Raw genomic sequence first — 19,686 nt, forward strand, 5'->3', positions numbered from 1 at the left:
ATGATTAATCCCTAAGCTCATATTCCATTCTGGGATATGTCAGTTACTCACTTAAAAACTGTTTTAAATGCATTAATTATTTCAACCAGAAGTCGAGAAGTGGTTGATCCGCATTAATTCAGGAATAATCTTTCTCTGTAATCACCTTTCCCTTATGCCTGCTTATCGTTGTTCTAGAGCGATTTGAACGTAAGAGATTTTAACATACGTTGTGGTGTTTTTGTTGTTCCTGATGTATGGATTTTTATTGCTCATCATCTGTGTTTTAACATCAGCGATCATGTTAAATCCTTCAGTGGAGTTTTTATAAGCAATTGAAAGCAAATTGTGATCTAGTGTGAAAAATCACCAAATTTGATTATTAGGTCTATAAATGAAATCTTCACTGTAAGGATTTGCTCCACAATCACACTGTTCATTGCTTACTTACAGTACTCACTGTTAGCACATTATATGTCTTTATGGTTTTTCAATATGCATCGATAATATTGTTTCCACACAGTATGTTTATAAATGACAAATGCCCTTTACTGCTGATCTGGGACCAGTTTTGCCCTCTTATTCACTGTCTAAGGGAGTGTCTGATCTAGTCCCAGATAAGCAATAAGGGGTGTGCTGTTATTGATGATGTTATTGTTGTTGAATTGTGATTGGTTGGTGGTTGGGGCCGTATCTGAGTGTTTCCCCTGTCCTCTAAAGCTGTCCGATTCCTGCTCATCACTGTCTCCATGGCTGCCTTTCACAGCCACCAGTTTCTTAGCTACCAGCCCTGGCATATACCCAACACACAAAGAGATAAATCTTTGCTTTATTGTGCTCTCACGAAAAAGAGGAACAGTTTATTATTGTTATAACCTTATTTTAAATGTGGGGCATGTGAAAAGTAGCCAACAAAAAGAGTGGGGGGCAATAATGCACGCTAATGTGTGTTGTGTATATGCTTCATTATATCATCTGCAGGGATAGTGATGTTGGTATGTGTTTGGGTGTGTTGGTGGATACAGCTATCCTTAAGTGTCCCACAATGCATTGCTGCATGTTCTCACATCATTGTACGGCTTGCATTCTTTCTTGCATCTTCAAATCACAACTAACCATCCAATTGAGTTGGGCTAGTATAAATAGTTATATTTAAATTTTGCAATCGCTCTACAACATGACTTATGGTTATCCTGCAAACCCTGGTAATGTGGGGTTTTTGTGTGTGTGTGTTATTAATCAGAAGACAAATAGCTCAAAATCCTATTGGTGTAACTTCTCAGTGTATGTAGACTCCTTAGAGATATAAACATGACATACAAAGACCAAAAGACAACTCAGAGATTAATCTTTTTGCATTTATTAATGTGAGGCCAAGCACTCCTTATACCTTGGAGAAAGATATTGGACCAAAGCCATACTTGTTAAGGAAACCATATGATGTATGGTTTATTGTTGTATTTGAATAGATGAACTACGTTTTGCTCTCACAGGAACTAACTTTAACATTAACCTTACATCTAACTCTTTCCCAAGTGCACATCTGTTCATCAATAACACTGTTTTTAATGTGTGCTTGAGCTTGGGACTGTTGTGTAGTGTGTACGTGACTTATTGCTTAATGCTGCGTACACACCAAACGCAAAGCATCGCGTTCCTCGCTCTAGATAACTCGTGGGATTTAACTTGGTGTCATGCCATTTTTTTTGCTTGAGTTGAATATTTTCAATTTTCGCAAAGACAAGTTTGAAGCGAATAGCGTGTGTTTTCGCAGCAATCACGCGTCCAATTTGCGTAATCTACTCTCGCAAAAAGTTGAATTCGCGAAGCATCGCGTTCCTCATTCTAGATTACTCGTGGGATTTAACTTGGTGTCATACCAATTTTTCGCTTGAGTTGAGTATTTTCAACTTGCGCAAAGAAACGTTTGAAGCAAATAGCGTGTGTTTTCGTAGCAATCACGCGCCCAATATGCGTAATCTACTCGTGCAAAAAGTTGATTTCGCGAAGCATCGCGTTCCTTGTTCTAGATTACTCGTGGGATTTAACTTGGTGTCATACCAATTTTTCGCTTGAGTTGAGTATTTTCAACTTGCGCAAAGACACGTTTGAAGCAAATAGCGTGTGTTTTCGTAGCAATCACGCGCCCAATATGCGTAATCTACTTGCGCAAAAAGTTGATTTCGCGAAGCATCGCGTTCCTTGTTCTAGATTACTCGTGGGATTTAACTTGGTGTCATACCAATTTTTCGCTTGAGTTGAGTATTTTCAACTTGCGCAAAGACACGTTTGAAGCAAATAGCGTGTGTTTTCGCAGCAATCACGCGCCCAATTTGTGTAATCTACTCGCGCAAAAAGTAGAATTTGCGAAGCATCACATTCCTCGTTCTAGATTACTCGTGGGATTTAACTTCATGTCATGCCAATTTTTCGCTTGAGTTGAATATTTTCAACTTTCGCAAAGAAACGTTTGAAGCAAATAGCATGTGTTTTCGTAGCAATCACGCGCCCAATATGCGTAATCTACTCACGCAAAAAGTTGATTTCGCAAAGCATCGCGTTCCTCGTTCTAGATTACTCGTGGGATTTAACTTGGTGTCATACCAATTTTTCGCTTGAGTTGAGTATTTTCAACTTGCGCAAAGACACGTTTGAAGCAAATAGCGTGTGTTTTCACAGCAATCACGTGTCCAATTTGCGTAATCTACTCGCGCAAAAAGTTGAATTCACGTTTGGTGTGTACACCCCATTAGACCTATGCCTATCAAAGCCACATAATTATACAAAATCAATATTTTGAATATGTGGTTTAACCTTAAGGGGGCTCATTGGACTATCATAAGCATTACCTGCTACAGTTTAGGGTTAAAAATGCTTTTGATGTCCACATTATAGTCTGAATTAATTTGGTGATTTATGTGTTTCAAATTATGTGATTTATAGAATCATAAACACAAAGGTCTTCAATGTGAGCTTAAGATGGTGGCTTTGGTGTAAGGGCATATTTCACCTTGAGATGAGCAGACCGAAGAAGACTAAAGTGTGTGCTTGTTGTACAGTTGTGCATGACTCGCACGTTGCTTTAGTTTAAACAAAGCTGCTCACCTCCTGGTATTTAAATAACATAGTTTGAGTCTACTGGGAATGTTACATGCATGTTCAAATCTAAAGGATTGAACATTTGGTCTTGATTTGCTCTAAAGAGCCTTTGGCCTGGCCTGAATCAAACGCATGCTGTTTTTGTCAAGACTTACGGCATGGCCAGAAGAAACGAATGAAAACAAAGTCAGATCTTAATCGGTTTGTGTAGTTAACTGGAGTTTTGTAGCGACTGGAGCTGAGAACTTAACCCTCTAACTATGGTAATGATTTGAAATTAATGTAATAGATTAACACAATGACTTTGCATCTTGGCGACCGCTTTGTTTGGCTTGTGTGCTCAATACCATGACGGCTGTATCTATCTTCACAGGGGGATGGGATACACCAAATCCGCGAGGCCCTGAAGATCTTAGCCGAGAGGGTTTTAATCCTCGAGACTATGATCGGTATCCATGGTGAGTAGAGGCCAGACGTAGGGTCAGGTATGGAGGGCGTAGGCCGGGGGTCACAGATTTTAATACGTCTACCCCACACACACACACGCCATTTTTGGAAAGTGATCAAAGTGTCGTGGAGGACAGGGGCCAAGTACTCAGGAAAGCGCACTTTGACCTGCCATCCATAAGCCCCTCAACCAACCGTGCTTGTCAAAACTCTCGATTTTTGAATAGGACTTAAATTTGAAGAAGTTCCAAGACTTGCAGGCTGACTTAGAGCTGCTGGCTCGCAGGGTGCAGCTGCTGGAGGCGATCATCTGGCCAGGTAATGCCCTCCTCCCCTTGGCTAGCAAGTCAATCTCCTGCCATCTACTGGCCAACTAGACGACCGCCAATAGGAAGGAGTGGCCAAATTGAGATCAAAATAGACTCCAAAATATTTCCAAGGCCAGATTGTTTCCCATAGTTGACTTTCTTTTTAATGTTATACCCATAGACACTTCCCTGTTTGCAGTGACAATAATAGATTCTACTACAAAAAAGCCCCCATGCAATATCCCCAACTTTTGGTGCCTTTCATAAGGGTCCATGGTGATGAGAATTCAAATTCAAGTTTGAACCAATAGCACAGATCTTCAGCTACTTGATCATTTGATTGGAGATCCATCAATACCCAACAAACAACCCGTGGCATTTTAACAATATCACCTATCTCTTCGAAACGGTCTAAAGGTGATCACGTCAACACATCACTATTTAAAAAAATTACTAAAGCAATGTATTTTCACAGGGGTGTCGAATGTCGGGCCTGGAGGGCCGCAGTCCTGCAGAGTTTAGCTCCAACTCTTTTCAAATACACCTGAACAGGCTAATCAAGATCTAAGGCCCTGTTTACACGTAAATGGTTATTTTAAAAAACTGAGACATTGGCTGTTTCTCAATTTGCGTTCTTCAGCGATCTTGTGTCCTTGTGTCCTCACTCTACGTCATCATTAACTGCCGAAGTTCAATTCCAATTCTCAAGAACACAAGGACAGAGGACGCATGAAAATACCCGGATGTGTTCTTGATATCGAGGATGCATCGAGTGCAGACTTGCGCGCTGAAATCTGGGGAGGTCAGGTGACCAACAGGAAGATCGCACACATCTCAGTTCTCACAAGTGCGTTCTGTGTTCTCGCGACCTTCTGAGTTTGTTCTTCCAAGGTCGCCTGGCAAGACCAATCTTCACGAGAACGCAAGTCTGTTCTTTACGTTCTTGGAATTGAGAAACAGCCATTGCCTTTCGTTTACACGCAAAGGGAGAACTCGCCTATGAATCCGATTCTTTCTAAAAATTCCGGCCAGAGTGGAGATTTGGAAAATCTTTGGTTACACGGTTGCATGTAAACAACGGAGACAAACGGATGTTTAGGCACCCAACGTCACAGTATGCGCCAGAGCTCGCACCTACACCAAAAGTGCGACCTATATTCAAAAGAGGAACAGGAAGTGATTCGTTGCAGTTTTCGGGATTCTGATTGGCTTAAGCTTGAGCTTCTCGTTACACCACCACCTAAATGTTTGCAATACTCTTGACGGCATATATACACGGGTACGTGTCAATTTACACTTTCTGAAAACTGACATGTGTGCACAAAGTTTTTATTTTAAACCGGAGAGGATAAAATGTCCGTTTATGAAAATAGACGCTTGCGTGTAAACGTAGTCTTAAGAGTTCCTAGAAAGAAAGCTACAGACAGGTGAGGTTTAATCAGGGTTAGAGCTAACTCTGCAGGACTGTGGCTCTCCAGGGCAGACGTTCGCCACCCCATCACTTATCTGTTGTCTGCCACTATACAATGTAAAGGCCTCAACTCTATTCTCCTCCAACAGAACCAGATCTAGGGTCAGGAGATGGTCTGTTTGGCACACCGTCTCCAGACGTCTATCGGATTAAACGGGCAAGGATGTCATCCTTCCGGGTCAACTCGCCCTTAATCACTGCTGAGACCAAGGTTCGAGGGAAGTAGTCTTCATATATCAAAGAGCGAAGCCATCATTTCCATCTTGATTCCATCATCCATACATCAACTGAACCGGCAAGATCTACCCAAGTCCCCTGAGACACACACACACTCTACAGAGACTCCAGTATCCATCTGTTATAAATGCTTTGGAATATTTCAATTAATCAGGAAGTAGGAGACACCTCAGGGAAGATCAAATGGTGCTGTATAAATTAACCACATCGAATGGGACTCCATAGATTCTCAGCACCTCTCCTCCGGCAAATCGTGCGCACAATGATTTGCCTTTATTCAATATATTTTCAAACTATTGTACTTGTTTTTCATGAAAAGGAAACGTGTTTTAAAATATGATATATATATAGAAACAATATTGGTGCTTGTACAATTGTTTTAAAAAAAAAAATGCAGGGCAATTAGGGTACAAAACCTGATGGAATTTGTGATGGAGATGAAGAACGTCTTAGGGAGAGCATCACATTACAAACATTATTAGTCTTTTTAGCTGCTGTTAAGAGCTCATTGTAACTTCTGAAAATGTACTGTATGAGGAAAATGCACATGAAACTACAAACACTCCACTTTCCCCAATGATGAAAAGATTTTATATTCTCTTCCTGACATTAAATGCACTATGTAGATAGAGAAACACATTTTTCAAAGAGGAAGGACCATTTTAAGTACATAAATGTCCAAACATTAAAAGCATACAAATCATAATAGAGGAACTGCTTTGAGTTTTCTTTCCCAGTCCTTAGAAGTTTTTTAATATTTTTTGTTTAAACAATCCAATATTGGATATACTGTAGGTGGTTGTGAAGTGAATTTTGTGATTGTTCTCTAGTTCAGGAAAACAATTTTGAACCCTATATAATACTAATAGTGGTGTCCAAGTATCCGTCTCCAAAACCAAATGTGCACTTCCATGAGTTAGGGGAGTCCGTTTATAAAAATCAGGATGAAACTAACAGGGGCACAAAAGGGCAGTAGGAAAACTACACATATAACTTGAATTCTGTTTTATTTTGTGTGTCTCGTGCATGTCTTTCCTTAACAGTTACATGTACATGCATAAAATCCTTCCTCAAGAACTTTGTATTCATATATAAATGTTGTATTAATTATTTATAGATGACTATTAGCAGTTGATGTTTTCCTTATTCTGTATACTGATTCATGTAACGTCTTCTGTATTTTTCCATTTTTACCCTTTTTTGGAAACTGTGTGAATTTGTCTTGCCAGTGTGCAGTCTTACCAGTTGGTGTTAAAAAAACAAAATAAACTTTGTGTTTCTTTTTTAATCTGACCTATATTTCATCAAAACATGAATACTTTCTAAATAATTTATGATACAACACGGGTAATGTTTGAAAGTCTGTGTAAAGTTATTTCAGAGAATTGTTTCTAAACACATTGTAAATATACAGTACTGTGCAAAAGTCTAGGCTACCACCACCAGACTTGTTGTTTTAGACTTAATGTCATCCATATTTATTATTCAATCTGTTTTATTAAGATACAAGCAGAAAATACAGGAAATGTGTAAAAAAAAAAAAAATCAGGACTAAATGTCTTCTTCAGTCATCCCCGGTTTGTGACACTAATTTCTTTAAAATTTGGATTTTATTTTATTTTATAGGTTTAAGACATCCTGCAGTTTCCTGCTATTGCTCAAGTCAGTTTACATTTTTATACAGTTTTAATACACATTTCCTGTATTTTCTGGATGTATTCTATCAAAGAGACTGAGAAACAATTATATATGATCACTATAACATTGAAAAAACAAATCTAATTCTGGCATGGTGGCCTAAGACTTTGCGCAGTACGTAATGAGAAAAAGAGAATGCGAAAAATGTAGTACTGAATTGTGGTTAAACGAGTTTATCCACATTTCTGTGTTCAGGGTTAGTTGGGCGGGGTTAAACAGTGGATCTACGATGCACTTGAGCCACCTCGCATGGCCCGCCCCAACACAATTGGGAACACACATTCAGGTTGTAGCGTGGCTAGAAGGGATAAAGCTAGGGCAAAATCTCGCCGGATGATCATTGCTTTCATCTTATGCCCCATTTACACGAAGGAAAGACGCAGATAACGATTATTTCTAAAACCTCCAGCCACAGTGGAGATTTCTGATAACCTGAGGGTACTGATTAGCTCTGATAAGATTTATGTGTTGCCGTGTCAACAGGGAGAAAGGGGGTTTTAGGTTCTAAAACATAACATTATGCGCAAGAAAATGCTTAACGTCATGTGAGCGCCCTATGTTTGCGGTTTTGAAAGGAAGTGGAAGTCGCTCTTGTTATTTGTTGGTGTCGATTCTGACGATTTTAGTTGACTTGCCTGGCTTTAATCCCTGTCCTTACACTGCCGCCTATAGGTTTGGCATAGTTATTATGGCGCTCGACAGAGTGAATTTATGCGTTTTGATGTAAATGACAAGTTTTTTGAAAACGATGCTGTGTGCACGATGTTATTATTGAAAACGTAGGTGGGGAAATATTTGTTTCTCTAAATACCCAGATATGTGTAAATGTGGCCTTAATCCTCCCCCAAACCTAAACCCATTTCTTCACATGATTTAGGCTGTAGTAGCTGTATCCTATCTAGGCAAACCCGCTGATTTTCATTCTAATCCTTATACCTTTCGTCATAGCTGTATCCCCTCTAGCCAGAACCATATTGGAAAGTTTTGAGAAGGTGGGGCGTGGTTTTTAATGCCGACACGGACACGACCCTAGTGTTGTAGAGCAGAGAATTCTGCTTATTTTTCACAGATTTTGACCATTTTTTTTTATCCTTCAAATATGGCTGGGTGGTTAATTTGTCTGTGGTGTAACAAACGCAGGACACATTTAATATCACCTTAGATGGAATTTAATAAAGCTTATTTTGTTTTCATAGAAATTATAACAAAACAGGATGGACATACTGACATGCTTTTGGAGTTGCAGTTGCCGCTCCGAACACGTTTTAATATTAAACTTCAAATTAAACTTCACGTAAAAGTTGCCAACACCTCAACATAAAAATCTTTCACACCACCCACTATGCACCAGATTTCAGCTGTTCAGGTCACCCAAAAATCATGGAGTAGCAAATGCATAACTGTATCTCTGCTTATCAATCGGCCATAAAAATCTGTTATGCATTACAGAAATATTTGAAAATGTCATAATTTATATACCCTCACGTCTTGTGTATCAACTAAAGAGAGGACTTTATTTGGTGAAACACAATGTCTAAGTTACTCATTCAATTTCAGCTATTATACAGTTCAAGAAAAACTGTAATGAAGCAAGTTACATTAACTACTTTTGATGGTTTTGTAGTACCTTGTTTAATTTTTTAGAGGTGCCAGCCCCTGGACCTCATTCACTCGTATTTTATGGAAGAAAGAGTAATGTGAATATACTTCCATCTCACCAACTTCCATCCATTTGTGCTTCACATCCAAAAGTCTTATGGGTTTGGAGCAACATGAGGATAAAAACATAATGAAAGAATTTTCAATCAATCAGTTTTTCTAAATGGTCTGGGTATCCCTAAGCTATGATTATAAGGATGACTTCTTCCCTTTAGAGATGACTACAGCCTCCTCCCCAATCTGATCGTCAATAAGCAGGGAAATTGCTCCATCCAGCTGCCCTGTAGCAGCAAGCGCCACGACAGCTTTCTCTGTGGGGAAGCCCATTTTCTCCAGCTGTTGTAGCCTGAAAGAACAGCAGTTTGATGCAAGATCATTAAAAAATAACATGCAAAGCATCCATATAAACCATTTAATTATTTCAGCTGATATAGCTGTATTGTCCAGTTTGACAAATGCATAAAAGAACAAAAACATAAAAAGGTTTTTATCGTTTAAAGCAACAAATCTGTACATCTTCCAGCACTAACCGTAATGAAGATACTGATGACTTGGGTACTTCCACTTTATCTGCTGTACCCTCGGGCGCATCCTGTAATGATGCTAATATCCCCGCTCTTAGCATCTGCTCCTCTAACATCTGGGAATCTGTTACTAAAGACTCCTGATGCCACTCAGGAACAGTATGTTGCCATGGGAGCGAATGATCTTCCAACTGGGATTTACTGGTTGATGGCACGTCTCCCATCTGAGATGAGTTATCACGTGGCTCTGGTCTATTACAGAATAATAAAAATTCTCAGTTACTGCAATAATAACATGACACAAGAGATTCTCTGTTATAAATGACATACTTTAAATTTTTACAATAACCTTTTCGTGGGGATGATGTAGGTTGGCAGGTGTGGATAAGAAGTAACAGAAATGTATGCCCATTTTGGCATGCAGCCACATATGCCTAGTCTCTCTATGTGTTCCAATAATTCAATAAACTCATTGTTGTCTGTATTGTGTGTTAAGGGTAACACATCATCTGCCTCACAACTTTAGAAATATATAGACTGACTGAAATGCTATTAAATAATATAAGTGTTGGGAAGGGGATCTTAAACTTTTTGAAGGCCTCCATTTACAATTTCTATATTCCAGAACATGGCATAACTAGAAAGATATATAAGTGTAATAAAAATAAACAAACACAAAAAAATCTTGGTTTTAGCTTATTTTAATGCTTTGTAATGGCCCTATACCCAAATGAGAAACAATGGTGTAAAGGATACAGTTGAGACCCAGGCAAATGGCATAAAAGTGCAGCAGACCTGGAGCACTGGGAAGAAGAAAAATGTTGAGAAGTAAAAAGAACCAAGGCAAAAACCAGACAGGAACACATCGCAAAATTCTCCTCTGCTTCACCTGCCTACACTGGGCTGCAAAGAGAGCAAGGTGAGAGGCAGAGTATCCACAGACCCTGCTGGCTTCATCCCCGGTGACAAAAAGAAAAAGGGCATAAATGGGAGGAAGGAGCACAGTGGAGATGAAAGACAGGGTGAGGAAGACAAAAGTGCCCCATCTTCGTTCTTGACATGGTCCGAGCCACAGCAGTAAAGTGATGTTGTAGAGAAAAGAGGTCAACTCCTCGTGGCTATAGGCATATAATACGAAATCTGTAAATACAGAAAATTATTAAGCACTGGGTAACTTGAATCTAAATCACAGTTTCACACATTATGCTTTGCTTACCATAAAATCCAGGAAATTCGCCGCCTGGTCCTAAACTTAGGCTTGCATGAATCCCACACAGCCAAGTCGACACAATTAATATGAATATTAAAACAGTACCACTACAAAATCCAGGCCGGTTGGATCCAAACCACATCCAAGCCGAAAAAATATGATCAAGCATTGTCAACAGACAGACGCATCACTTGGTGGTTTGGTATTATGAAAAGCAATATCATTTTGTGGATCTCATTTTCTCAATATTCATGCTTGCATGTATTGTTATACACTAGCATCATTTTGTTTTATTGACGGGCAAAACAGATAACTAATGTTGCCTGCACAAAGACTAAACGTGTGCTAATTTGAATTTAACTTACTAACCTTTAAAATGAAATTAAACCAAGCTACAAGAATCCAATGTTGTCATTCAGCCCCTCTTTTATTTTGACAGCGAGCAACTTCCTGTTTTAGACACTTGCGTCGGTCTTTCTTGGGAATCATTTTTTTGTAAAACTTTATAAATGTGTATTTATAGAATAAAATCGATTATATTGCAATACATAAATAATACTTATTAGTTATATAATTAACGTTATCAAATGTTTTAGACGTACGGCAGATGGACTGTCTGTTAATTTCTTCCACCCCTCCACGGTTCCTGTGTTGGTACGTTCCTCGTTACTTTCACCCACGCGTGCATTGCGCATGCTCATACCTTCCACTGGTCCGTAACAGAATATGGCGTCGGTCACGAGTAAGTATTTGTTTATTTGTATTTTTTGGAGTTTTATTGTATTATTAACTGTATTTTATAATTGCTGAAGCTTTGTAAAGCATTCACTAATTGGTAAATGTTATTTCGTGGGGAAATATTTGAAATAGCCAACATTGCTAGGCCACGCGGCCTTACGTTTTTAGGTTAAGGTAGCGTTAGCCGTTTGGTAACTCGACTAAACCGGTTTTATACTTATTTGGCTGTATACTTACCACAAAAATAAACAGCACGGCATAAATAAAATGGAGTATTTTGTTTCTTAAGTGCAGAAATGTGATTTGGTTTGGTTTTGCTAGTTTAATCGACAGCAGGCGTGGTTAAAATAAAGCGGGATTGAGAGCAGCTAGCGTTAGCCTGTAGCATGCTAATTTTTTATATTGTGCGTGCAACATTTCGCTTTGTTATTGATAAAAGGTTCAATTTATGCCACTTTTTAATTATTATATAAAAAATTAAACAGTTATACTTAGAGCGCTTTTATTTATATGCTCGTATATAAACCTTAAATTGTGCTGGCTTTATTTTGTGGATTTTTTTGTCACTTCAGTTATCCAAACACAAGTCGTTGATTATAAGCCCTGTTTCAGGGGTTATACTATGCCTTTAAAACCTTGTTTTTTTGTTATGTAGCAGTATTTTTTGTTTTGCCCCAGCAAGTTACTCAGTTTTAATTTTTTATAAGGTGGTTCGTGTGATATTTCTTAAATAGCTTGCACCGTGTCTAACTCTTGTAATGCCTTTTTATTACTCTAGATTATAGCAGCTACAACCAGGCTGGTGCCCAGCAGGCGTAAGTCCACTTTCACTTATAAATACTATTCTTACAAACTCACAATTTCATTATTAATTGTAAATCAATTACATATTTTACACAGGTATGGATCATACACTGCTCCTCCTGCTCAGGGTTATGGGCAAGCAGCACAGGTAAGCCTAAATTTTCCAAGTGGTCCTAAACTTTAACTGGTTTTAGCTTTGAGCTAGTTATGTAACATAACTTTTTTTTCATTGAAATACCAAGTGAGCAAGCAAATTTCTGTCATCTAATTGTGGTGTACGGGTAAGGCTTATATAAAAAAATGATTTTAATGTAAGGTTTTTTTACAGCAGGGATATGCTCAGCAGGACTATAGCTATGCTCAACCCGCTGCAGCTCCTGAGTCCACTTACAGTCAAGCAGCGCCCTCTGCTGCTGCAGGATATGCACAACAGCAATATGGATCCTCATATGGGCAAGCAGCAGCGGCAGCAACTACTGCACCAGGTATAGAGAAAGAGCTTGAACTCATTCATTGTTATACAAGTAGGCATGGGCCATTATGAGATTTTGGTGGTATGATAACAGTAAGCAAAAATACCACGGGTTTAAGTATTGCCATTGTAACACTAAAATGTGTTACTTTCAAATGTCTGCGTATAAAAAAAATCAACTTTTCAACTGGACACAATACATTTTATTTTTAAGCAACATACAATGTTTATGCCAGGTAAAAATAAAGCCTTAAAATTTACATTTTGTGTAAACGGTTCATACCTTTTAGTGGTCATACCTTGGCTATTTAAAACCTCGGTATAGCTTGAAACCAGTAACCTGCCCATGCCTATATACAAGTATATTTGGCTTGTTACTAAGGGGCTGCTTACTTGACAACATTTTCAACCGTAAACTGGTTTGGATGTTTCTGTCATTTACTCACCCTCAAGCTGTTCCAAACCTGTTGAAATTTCTTGGTTATGCTGAACACAAAGGAAGATATTTGTAATAAATCAGGAAGCACCACTGACTTGCATAGTAGGAACAAAAATACTATGAAAGCCAATGGTGCTCCAAAACTGTTTGGTTACAAACATTGTTCTGCTTAACACAAAATAATATATTTAAGCAAAAATGTACACATGTTTGAAACGACTTAAGGGTGATTAAGTCATTTTTGGGTGAAATATCCCTTTAATATAGGCCACCTGAATTTTCTGCAGCCATGCTGTAGTTACTTTGGGGGACCTTTAGTTGGTGGACAACGTTTTTTTTTTTTTAGATCTTAACTTTGTATTTTGCAAAATTAATTGCAAGTAATTGAGCAATTGCTACATCTTTATATTGCTTTTATTTTAATTTGTCAGTAAAAGTAGTGGCACTTCCCACACCAATTAACATTAGTAGACTGTGAAATTACATTTTTTTTCTCGTGCATTCATGTGGTTTACTCAGGTGCACACACAATCACTCAGATACTAATCTTAAATCATTATCTCCCATAGCTGCATATGGAACACCACAGTCAGGAGCATATAATCAGCCTGCACAGACTTATGGGGCCAGCAGCTACACTAACTCCACTGCGGCCCCTGCTGCCCAGGCCTCCTATGGCTCCCAGCCCGGATACTCCACCCAACAAGCCTATTCTGGCTACAGCCAGCAGCCTGCTGCCTCTACTCCTCAGAGGTAACTGGACCATCTCCTAAATCAGCACATCAACAGGATGCTGTTATAGAGCCTCCCACAGTATCTCCATATGTTGTTCTTTGCTCATGCTGCTTAATAGATTACATGCTTTAAATACCCTGTTTCCATGTAAATTCCTGTTATTCTTAGGGGGGCTTTAGATTAAAGTGGATAGCTTGAGTACCATGAGAATAATCTGCCATGTCATCTCTTAAACTCGTGCATATTCATCCCTAAAGTTCTCTTTTGTCTTGGAAGTTATAGTGCAAGCACCCAGCCTACCTATAACCAGGGTGCTTACACCCAACCTGGAGGTTACGCTCAGACTCAGCAACCTGGCTATGGACAAGGACAACCGCCCCAGCAAGGTCCACCGGCTGCCTACCCTCCCCAAGGCAACAGTTCATACGGTCAGTCACAGTACAGCCAGCAGGGTGCACCTCCGAGTGATTACAGCCAATCAAGTCATTACAGTAAGGGTGCACCTGTTTATCTGTGGTCTCTGGTGTACTATTTTATGGTGGTTTCGTTTATAATTTTGTTAGTGTCCTCAGATGCTTACCACTGCTTCTGTATGTGGTCTTTCCTTTAGGCAGTTACAACCAGGGTGGTGTAAGTGGAGGATACCAGGGGTCACAGCCTCAGCGAGGTGGATATGGTGGACAAGAGAGTGGCAGAGATGGTTATGATTATGGAGGCCATCGGGGTCGTGGGGGGATGGGCCGCGGTGGCATGGGGTAAGATCAGGCCTTCAAAATTTAATTAATGACCCCTCTTACTCTCTTCACAGTATGGATACATTTTCCAGATACACACAAGGTTTAAATTAGCAGGAGCTTCCAAATAAGTCATTTTTGGTGTAATTTTCTGATACTGCCTGGGTTTTACCTTTGGTCTCATGATCTATACATTTTACAATAGGGTCATGGATTTTTTTGTTGAGTGAGTCTAATACTTGGTTATTTTAAAACAAGGGGGTGTTTTTTAAGCTCAGTTTACTTTTGGCTTTTTATATTCTTGGTCATTTTAGTATAACAGAGGTGAACTCCTTTACATTTTGCTCTATTTGCGCATATAATACAAGCAGGTGCACTCATAAACTTTTATGGTTTAACCGTTTAGTGTCTTTGTTTTATGGGAAAACTGAAATCAGAAAACAATTGTGGCACATTGTTTTCGGTGGCATTTTTTTGGGCTGTGTAATTTTTTTTAGCAGCCTAGTAAATTACTTAAACTTTGTCTTAATAATTAAACAGGGTTCCCACGGGTTCTTAAAATCCTTAAAAGTTTTTGAATCTGGGGTAAATGAGGCCCTGGGAAGATGTTGAACATACATACATGGGTACAGGTCATTGATAGTGCTTGAATCTATTTTATGCAAGAAGCTTTCTGGAAAAAAAATCCACATTATTGCTGTGTAGTGTAGGATAATATCATAAAAATTCTAGACTTTAAGCACACGTGCTAAACTGTTCGCTTTAAATGCTTATATCTTGTAATGTTGATTCGCAAAAAAAGCATTTTGGTTTGTAGTTTTGTTTGACACATGAAAACGTCTCTGGTTACGTATGTAACTGTTGTTCCCTGAGAAGGGAACGAGATGCTGCGTCTCCCTTGCCATACTTCCTGCGTCCCTGTAACGCCGTCTTTGGCTATATTTTAGATAGCAATATGCTTCCCTGTCACCCTGTTTTTGTGGTTAAGCCTCATCATTGGTTGAATTTGATACACATTCAGACGAACTTACCCTTGGAGGTGTCCCCAAAGTGTCACTGCAGTGACGCACCACGAGTTCCCTTGAAGAGGAACTGTAACAATGTATCTTAAAGGTAACTCGATGTAACCTTGCTCTCACTTAAAATGTGCCTCCACATTCAGTCCTTGAATTTGAGGGTATTGGATCTGGAAAGTCCTTGAAAATTCCTTGATTTTGAAGTTAACTAAGGTGTGGGAACCCTGATTAAAGACTGCATGAGGTACCATGGTTTAACTTTTCAATTTCTTGTTTTGGGGAAGGAAGATTCCGTAGGCAATCGTGGCACATTTTGGTGGAGGTTTAAAACGAGTCTTATGGTTGAAATGAGTGGTTAACCATTGAATTTTTGCAAAGCAGATGGTGGCACACAATTGAGTTTTACAAATTGTACTTATTGGTGGGTTTCCATTTAAAATTAGGAACTAATGTATTGATAGAAGGTTTCAAAATAATCAATTTAAATAAAGTTGACAGGGTTTGGCAGAAATCCTCTTATTACAGAATGTTTTTTAAGTAGTGTGATAGTTTGTTGAAATCAATCCTTGGTTATGTAGTGGGCATGAACTAACACATTCAGGCTTACTGAAAACAAAGGTAAGACCTAGACCACCCTTAGTCATATGTGCAACTAACCAAAAAAAGTGAAACACATTTGCTTATTCTGTTCCAAACAGGTTTCGAAGGACCGTAAGCATGTTAAAAGCATTTCTAAATTTTTAAATTTTCATGTACTTCAATATTTTTGCATTGTGCATTGTTTTTCTCATTTCGGAGGTCTTGTTTTAACATTCTTTGTCACATTTATACGCTACAGGTGTCAGAGATCCGTATAAGAACAGCAGTACTTATTAAGTACCTTTTGCCGTTTCAAAGGCGACAACTCTGTGAACCAAAGTGAACTTGCTGGGTTTAGATGTTCTTTAGCCAAATTGAATTATTGTTACTACTTTCAGCATGAATATTTAGTGATTTATTTTTATAATTTGTGTTAACATTTTAATTTCTACTACGTATTGTATTTTATTTATAATGCTCCTTTAATTTGGGTTGAAACACTAGAAATGCATTTAAAAATTGGCCCATGGGATTTTTGCTAATAGGATTGCTGTATTTAAAATCTGCCTCAATTCCTGTATATTTTGGTTGTATCAACAAAACTTAAAACATTTAACGAGTGCAATGTAGTCTGGTTTAAATCTGGTAATTTATTTGGGAATTTTGTTAGTTACTGCATCCAAACTGTTAAATTCTATTTAAAGGTCACAGAGGTTAACAAGCCACCCCTTTAGTTAGTCGAATACATTTATATGAGGCCAAATGATAGAGATATATATATATATATATATTGATCATTTCCCACTCAAGTGCTTTGGTTGAAGACTAAAAGGAATATCGCCTTCATATCTTCATGTTTAGCATCGCTGGAGACAGAGGGGGCTTCAATAAGCCTGGTGGTAAGTTTCTAAGAGTATTCCCTTGGTTAGTCCACTCCTGAGTTAATATAGAGGGCAATCACGCCTGTCAATCCTTAAGAGTTTCCATTGGTGTGCCACTTTTTTCCACAAAAGAGTGTGTTTCCTGATGGTGTGTGTTTTTTTATATATTTGAGTAATGTCAAAAAATTTGGACCGTTTGACCCAGAAGTGTCTTGACAAAAGCGTGTTATTTTTCGTATTTTAAATTTTTCCTGGTTGAGTTTAGTCCTGAAAATTCATGTCATTTTTCAGGTAAACTGCTGTCTTTGCTTTGGCAGGTTGGTGAGGTAGTAAAGTTTCAATGCCATTGATATCTAATCTTGTTTGTTTTTGTCTTTCTCCTCTGCGATCCATTGATATCCAGGAGGCATGAGGGGCGGAATGAGTCGCGACCTGGGTATGTTCTCCCGTGTGACACTTTAAAATATTGCATTGTGCAGCTTAACACTTTTAAAATTTGTTGATAGAATGAAGTTAGCAGGATTATGTTGTTATTAAATCTGACTCTGCACAACAAACCTACAGGACCAGGAGGGCCGGATGATTCTGAAAACAGCACCATCTACATTACAGGCCTCACTGAGAAAGCCACACTACCAGAGATGGCTGACTTTTTCAAGCACTCTGGAACCATACGGGTGAGGGGTTACATACCTGCACGAGTCACCAAAACATCTGGCCATCAAAATGTCCACATCTTGTTGTAGAGCTGTGAAAAAATTCAGAAACCACAAGTGTTTTTCTCTTGTAGATAAACCGGCGTTTAAACCAACCAGCCATAAACATCTACACAGATAAAGACTCTGGCAAACCAAAGGGAGATGCCACTCTGTCCTATGATGACCCTACATGTGCCAGAGCTGCTGTTGAGCACTTTGATGGTTCGTTACACTTATCATGACTACCCTCTTTAATATTACAGAAACCTGGATGGATGTTTTAAAGAGAAATATATTATAGTATTCCAGTTTCTTGAGCTTAAGCTATTTTCTGCATTTAAAGCATCAATAAACACTTACTTGTTGTCCTAATCCTAGGTAAGGAATTCCAGGGCAGTAGAATAAAGGTGTCTATGGCTAGACGGAAACCAATGATGGGGGGTATGAGAGGAGGAATGCCAATGAGAGGTGGCCCTGGAATGGATCGCGGAGGTATGATGCTCATTGTCATTAAATGCAAAACACACACATTACCAATCATCGTAGAAGGACTTTTTTAAATAAAGCCACCTTGGGTTTCTATGAAAATAATAATGGTTGATCTCATTCATTGGCAGGAATGATGGGGAGAGGTGGAGAAAGAGGTGGTTTTCCCCCTCGTGGAGGTCCTCGAGGTGGAATGGGCTGGGGTGGTCCTCAACAGGGCAATGTGCAGAAGAGAGCTGGAGACTGGGATTGTCCCAACCCGTGAGTGACACAGAATTAATTTTTCCAAAGTTTATTTTGGCATTCCTTGCTTTTTCCTGACTTGTATCTCATTCCAGTGGATGTGGAAATCAAAACTTTTCCTGGAGGATGGAGTGCAACCAATGTAAAGCTCCAAAACCGGAAGGCCTTGAGTCGTCTCCTCCCCCTTTTGGAGGTGATCGTGGCAGGGGTGGTATGGGGATGAGAGGTGGTAGAGGAATGGATCGCGGCGGCATGCGTGGAGGTTGGGGAGGAGATCGTGGAGGCTTCAGAGGGGGCCGGGGTGGAATGGACAGAGGTGGTTTCAGAGGCAGAGGTGGTCCCATGGATAGAGGGGGCAGGAGAGGTATGGGACCCCCAGGCAAGATGGATATGAGGTGAGCCTTACTTACTGTGAGTACAAAGGCTAAATAGGTTAAAGGTTATAGTCTTTGTGGTGCTTGAAATGCAAAGAGTTGAAGTAATGTGCTTCTAAATCATTATATTGATGTGTTGTTTCTTTTTTTTTTAATAGGGATCATCGTCAGGAGCGCAGAGAAAAACCCTACTGAAAAACTGCAAGCACAAAGATTTGCATAAAAGAGGAATTTTAAAGTCCTTTTATTTATGATTCCATATTTATAAATGGTTCTTTTTTGCTTGCTTTTTTAGTTTTAAGTTCAGTAGCACGTTCTGATTTTAGTTAGCTTTTGGTTGCAGTTTTTGTATGCTCTAATGGCTTTTTTTTGTAATAGTGCCCCACATTCACCATTTTTTGGAATCTGTCTTACCTGTCCCTTTATTATGTAACCTTGTACTATGAACAATTTTTTAAAAATAAACTTACACATCCAGTTGTGTACATAAGTTTTCTGTATTCGCACCTTTCACTGCGGAGTTATTCATGTAGCTACTTATCATTTGTCATTTCAGTGCCACTTAACTTTGTGGGTACCCATATTTTTTTTTTGTTAGGTTAAATTGATAAGGAACTTTTTTTTTTGTGCAATCTAATGAGCATATTTCATAGTACATCAGAATATCCTATGAGTGTGTGGAATTCAGTCTTTAGCCATTAGGTGGCGCATTTAAGGTTCATACAATGTTTGCTTTTCTACCATGTGCATGACAGAGCAGAAGTGTCAGCTGGCAACATGTATAACTGTAATCACAGTATGCCTAAGTCTGAGTCCTCTTGATGAACATGATTAGGATTGGTCTAAATATTTAGA

The 19,686-nt window shown here is 38.9% G+C and overlaps 3 protein-coding genes across 8 annotated transcripts in view; 2 read left to right on the plus strand and 1 right to left on the minus strand.

Annotated features, from left to right (window-relative positions):
* emid1 (EMI domain containing 1) overlaps positions 1-6,829 on the plus strand; it is a 93,085-nt gene extending 86,256 nt beyond the window's left edge. For 2 of the 4 annotated variants that reach the window (XM_065250411.2, XM_065250409.2), the window contains exons 15-17: positions 178-189; positions 3,452-3,536; positions 5,394-6,829. In XM_065250411.2, coding sequence (XP_065106483.1) covers positions 178-189; positions 3,452-3,536; positions 5,394-5,530 — 234 coding nt within the window. In that variant the 3' untranslated portion in view covers positions 5,531-6,829. Of the gene's footprint in view, positions 1-177; positions 190-3,451; positions 3,537-3,752; positions 3,844-5,393 lie in introns of all 4 variants that reach the window. The other 2 variants (XM_065250413.2, XM_065250410.2) reach the window with 2 other exon arrangements.
* Positions 5,859-11,108, minus strand: rhbdd3 (rhomboid domain containing 3). The gene is made up of 5 exons (XM_065250414.2): positions 10,639-11,108; positions 10,179-10,562; positions 9,772-9,901; positions 9,429-9,674; positions 5,859-9,244 (listed from the first exon to the last, which is right to left on the minus strand). Exons 1-5 carry the CDS (start codon positions 10,799-10,801, stop codon positions 9,088-9,090), a joined length of 1,080 nt encoding a protein of 359 aa, XP_065106486.1. The 5' UTR covers positions 10,802-11,108; the 3' UTR covers positions 5,859-9,087.
* A 205-nt stretch (positions 11,109-11,313) lies between these two features.
* ewsr1b (EWS RNA-binding protein 1b) lies at positions 11,314-19,331 on the plus strand. Of its 3 annotated transcripts, none has more exons than XM_065250406.1 (15): positions 11,314-11,374; positions 12,149-12,185; positions 12,271-12,322; positions 12,503-12,659; positions 13,655-13,838; positions 14,097-14,311; positions 14,431-14,575; positions 17,011-17,048; positions 17,434-17,466; positions 17,595-17,707; positions 17,821-17,950; positions 18,107-18,220; positions 18,346-18,475; positions 18,553-18,852; positions 18,990-19,331. In XM_065250406.1, the coding sequence occupies exons 1-15, from the start codon at positions 11,359-11,361 to the stop codon at positions 19,024-19,026; spliced, it is 1,701 nt and encodes a 566-aa protein (XP_065106478.1). In that variant the 5' UTR covers positions 11,314-11,358; the 3' UTR covers positions 19,027-19,331. The 3 variants fall into 3 exon arrangements, with proteins under 3 accessions (XP_065106478.1, XP_065106480.1, XP_065106479.1); XM_065250408.1 differs by having other exon boundaries at positions 14,097-14,248; XM_065250407.1 differs by having other exon boundaries at positions 14,103-14,311.
* The last annotated feature ends 355 nt before the right edge of the window (positions 19,332-19,686 follow it).

Source organism: Paramisgurnus dabryanus, chromosome 5 (assembly GCF_030506205.2).
Source record: "Paramisgurnus dabryanus chromosome 5, PD_genome_1.1, whole genome shotgun sequence".
NCBI lineage: Eukaryota > Metazoa > Chordata > Actinopteri > Cypriniformes > Cobitidae > Paramisgurnus > Paramisgurnus dabryanus.

What these genes read in the sequence shown, in the direction of transcription:
- rhbdd3 (XM_065250414.2), bottom strand. Translation starts at nt 10,801, where the DNA reads ATGCTTGATCATATTTTTTCGGCTTGGATGTGGTTTGGATCCAACCGG. An exon ending in CGAATTTCCTGGATTTTATG is followed by an intron (nt 10,563 to 10,638) that starts GTAAGCAAAGCA and finishes CTGTATTTACAG; the next exon opens with ATTTCGTATTATATGCCTAT. An exon ending in TACATCATCCCCACGAAAAG is followed by an intron (nt 9,675 to 9,771) that starts GTTATTGTAAAA and finishes ATTCTGTAATAG; the next exon opens with ACCAGAGCCACGTGATAACT.
- ewsr1b (XM_065250406.1), top strand. An exon ending in GACTGGGATTGTCCCAACCC is followed by an intron (nt 18,476 to 18,552) that starts GTGAGTGACACA and finishes ATCTCATTCCAG; the next exon opens with TGGATGTGGAAATCAAAACT. An exon ending in CCAGGCAAGATGGATATGAG is followed by an intron (nt 18,853 to 18,989) that starts GTGAGCCTTACT and finishes TTTTTTTAATAG; the next exon opens with GGATCATCGTCAGGAGCGCA.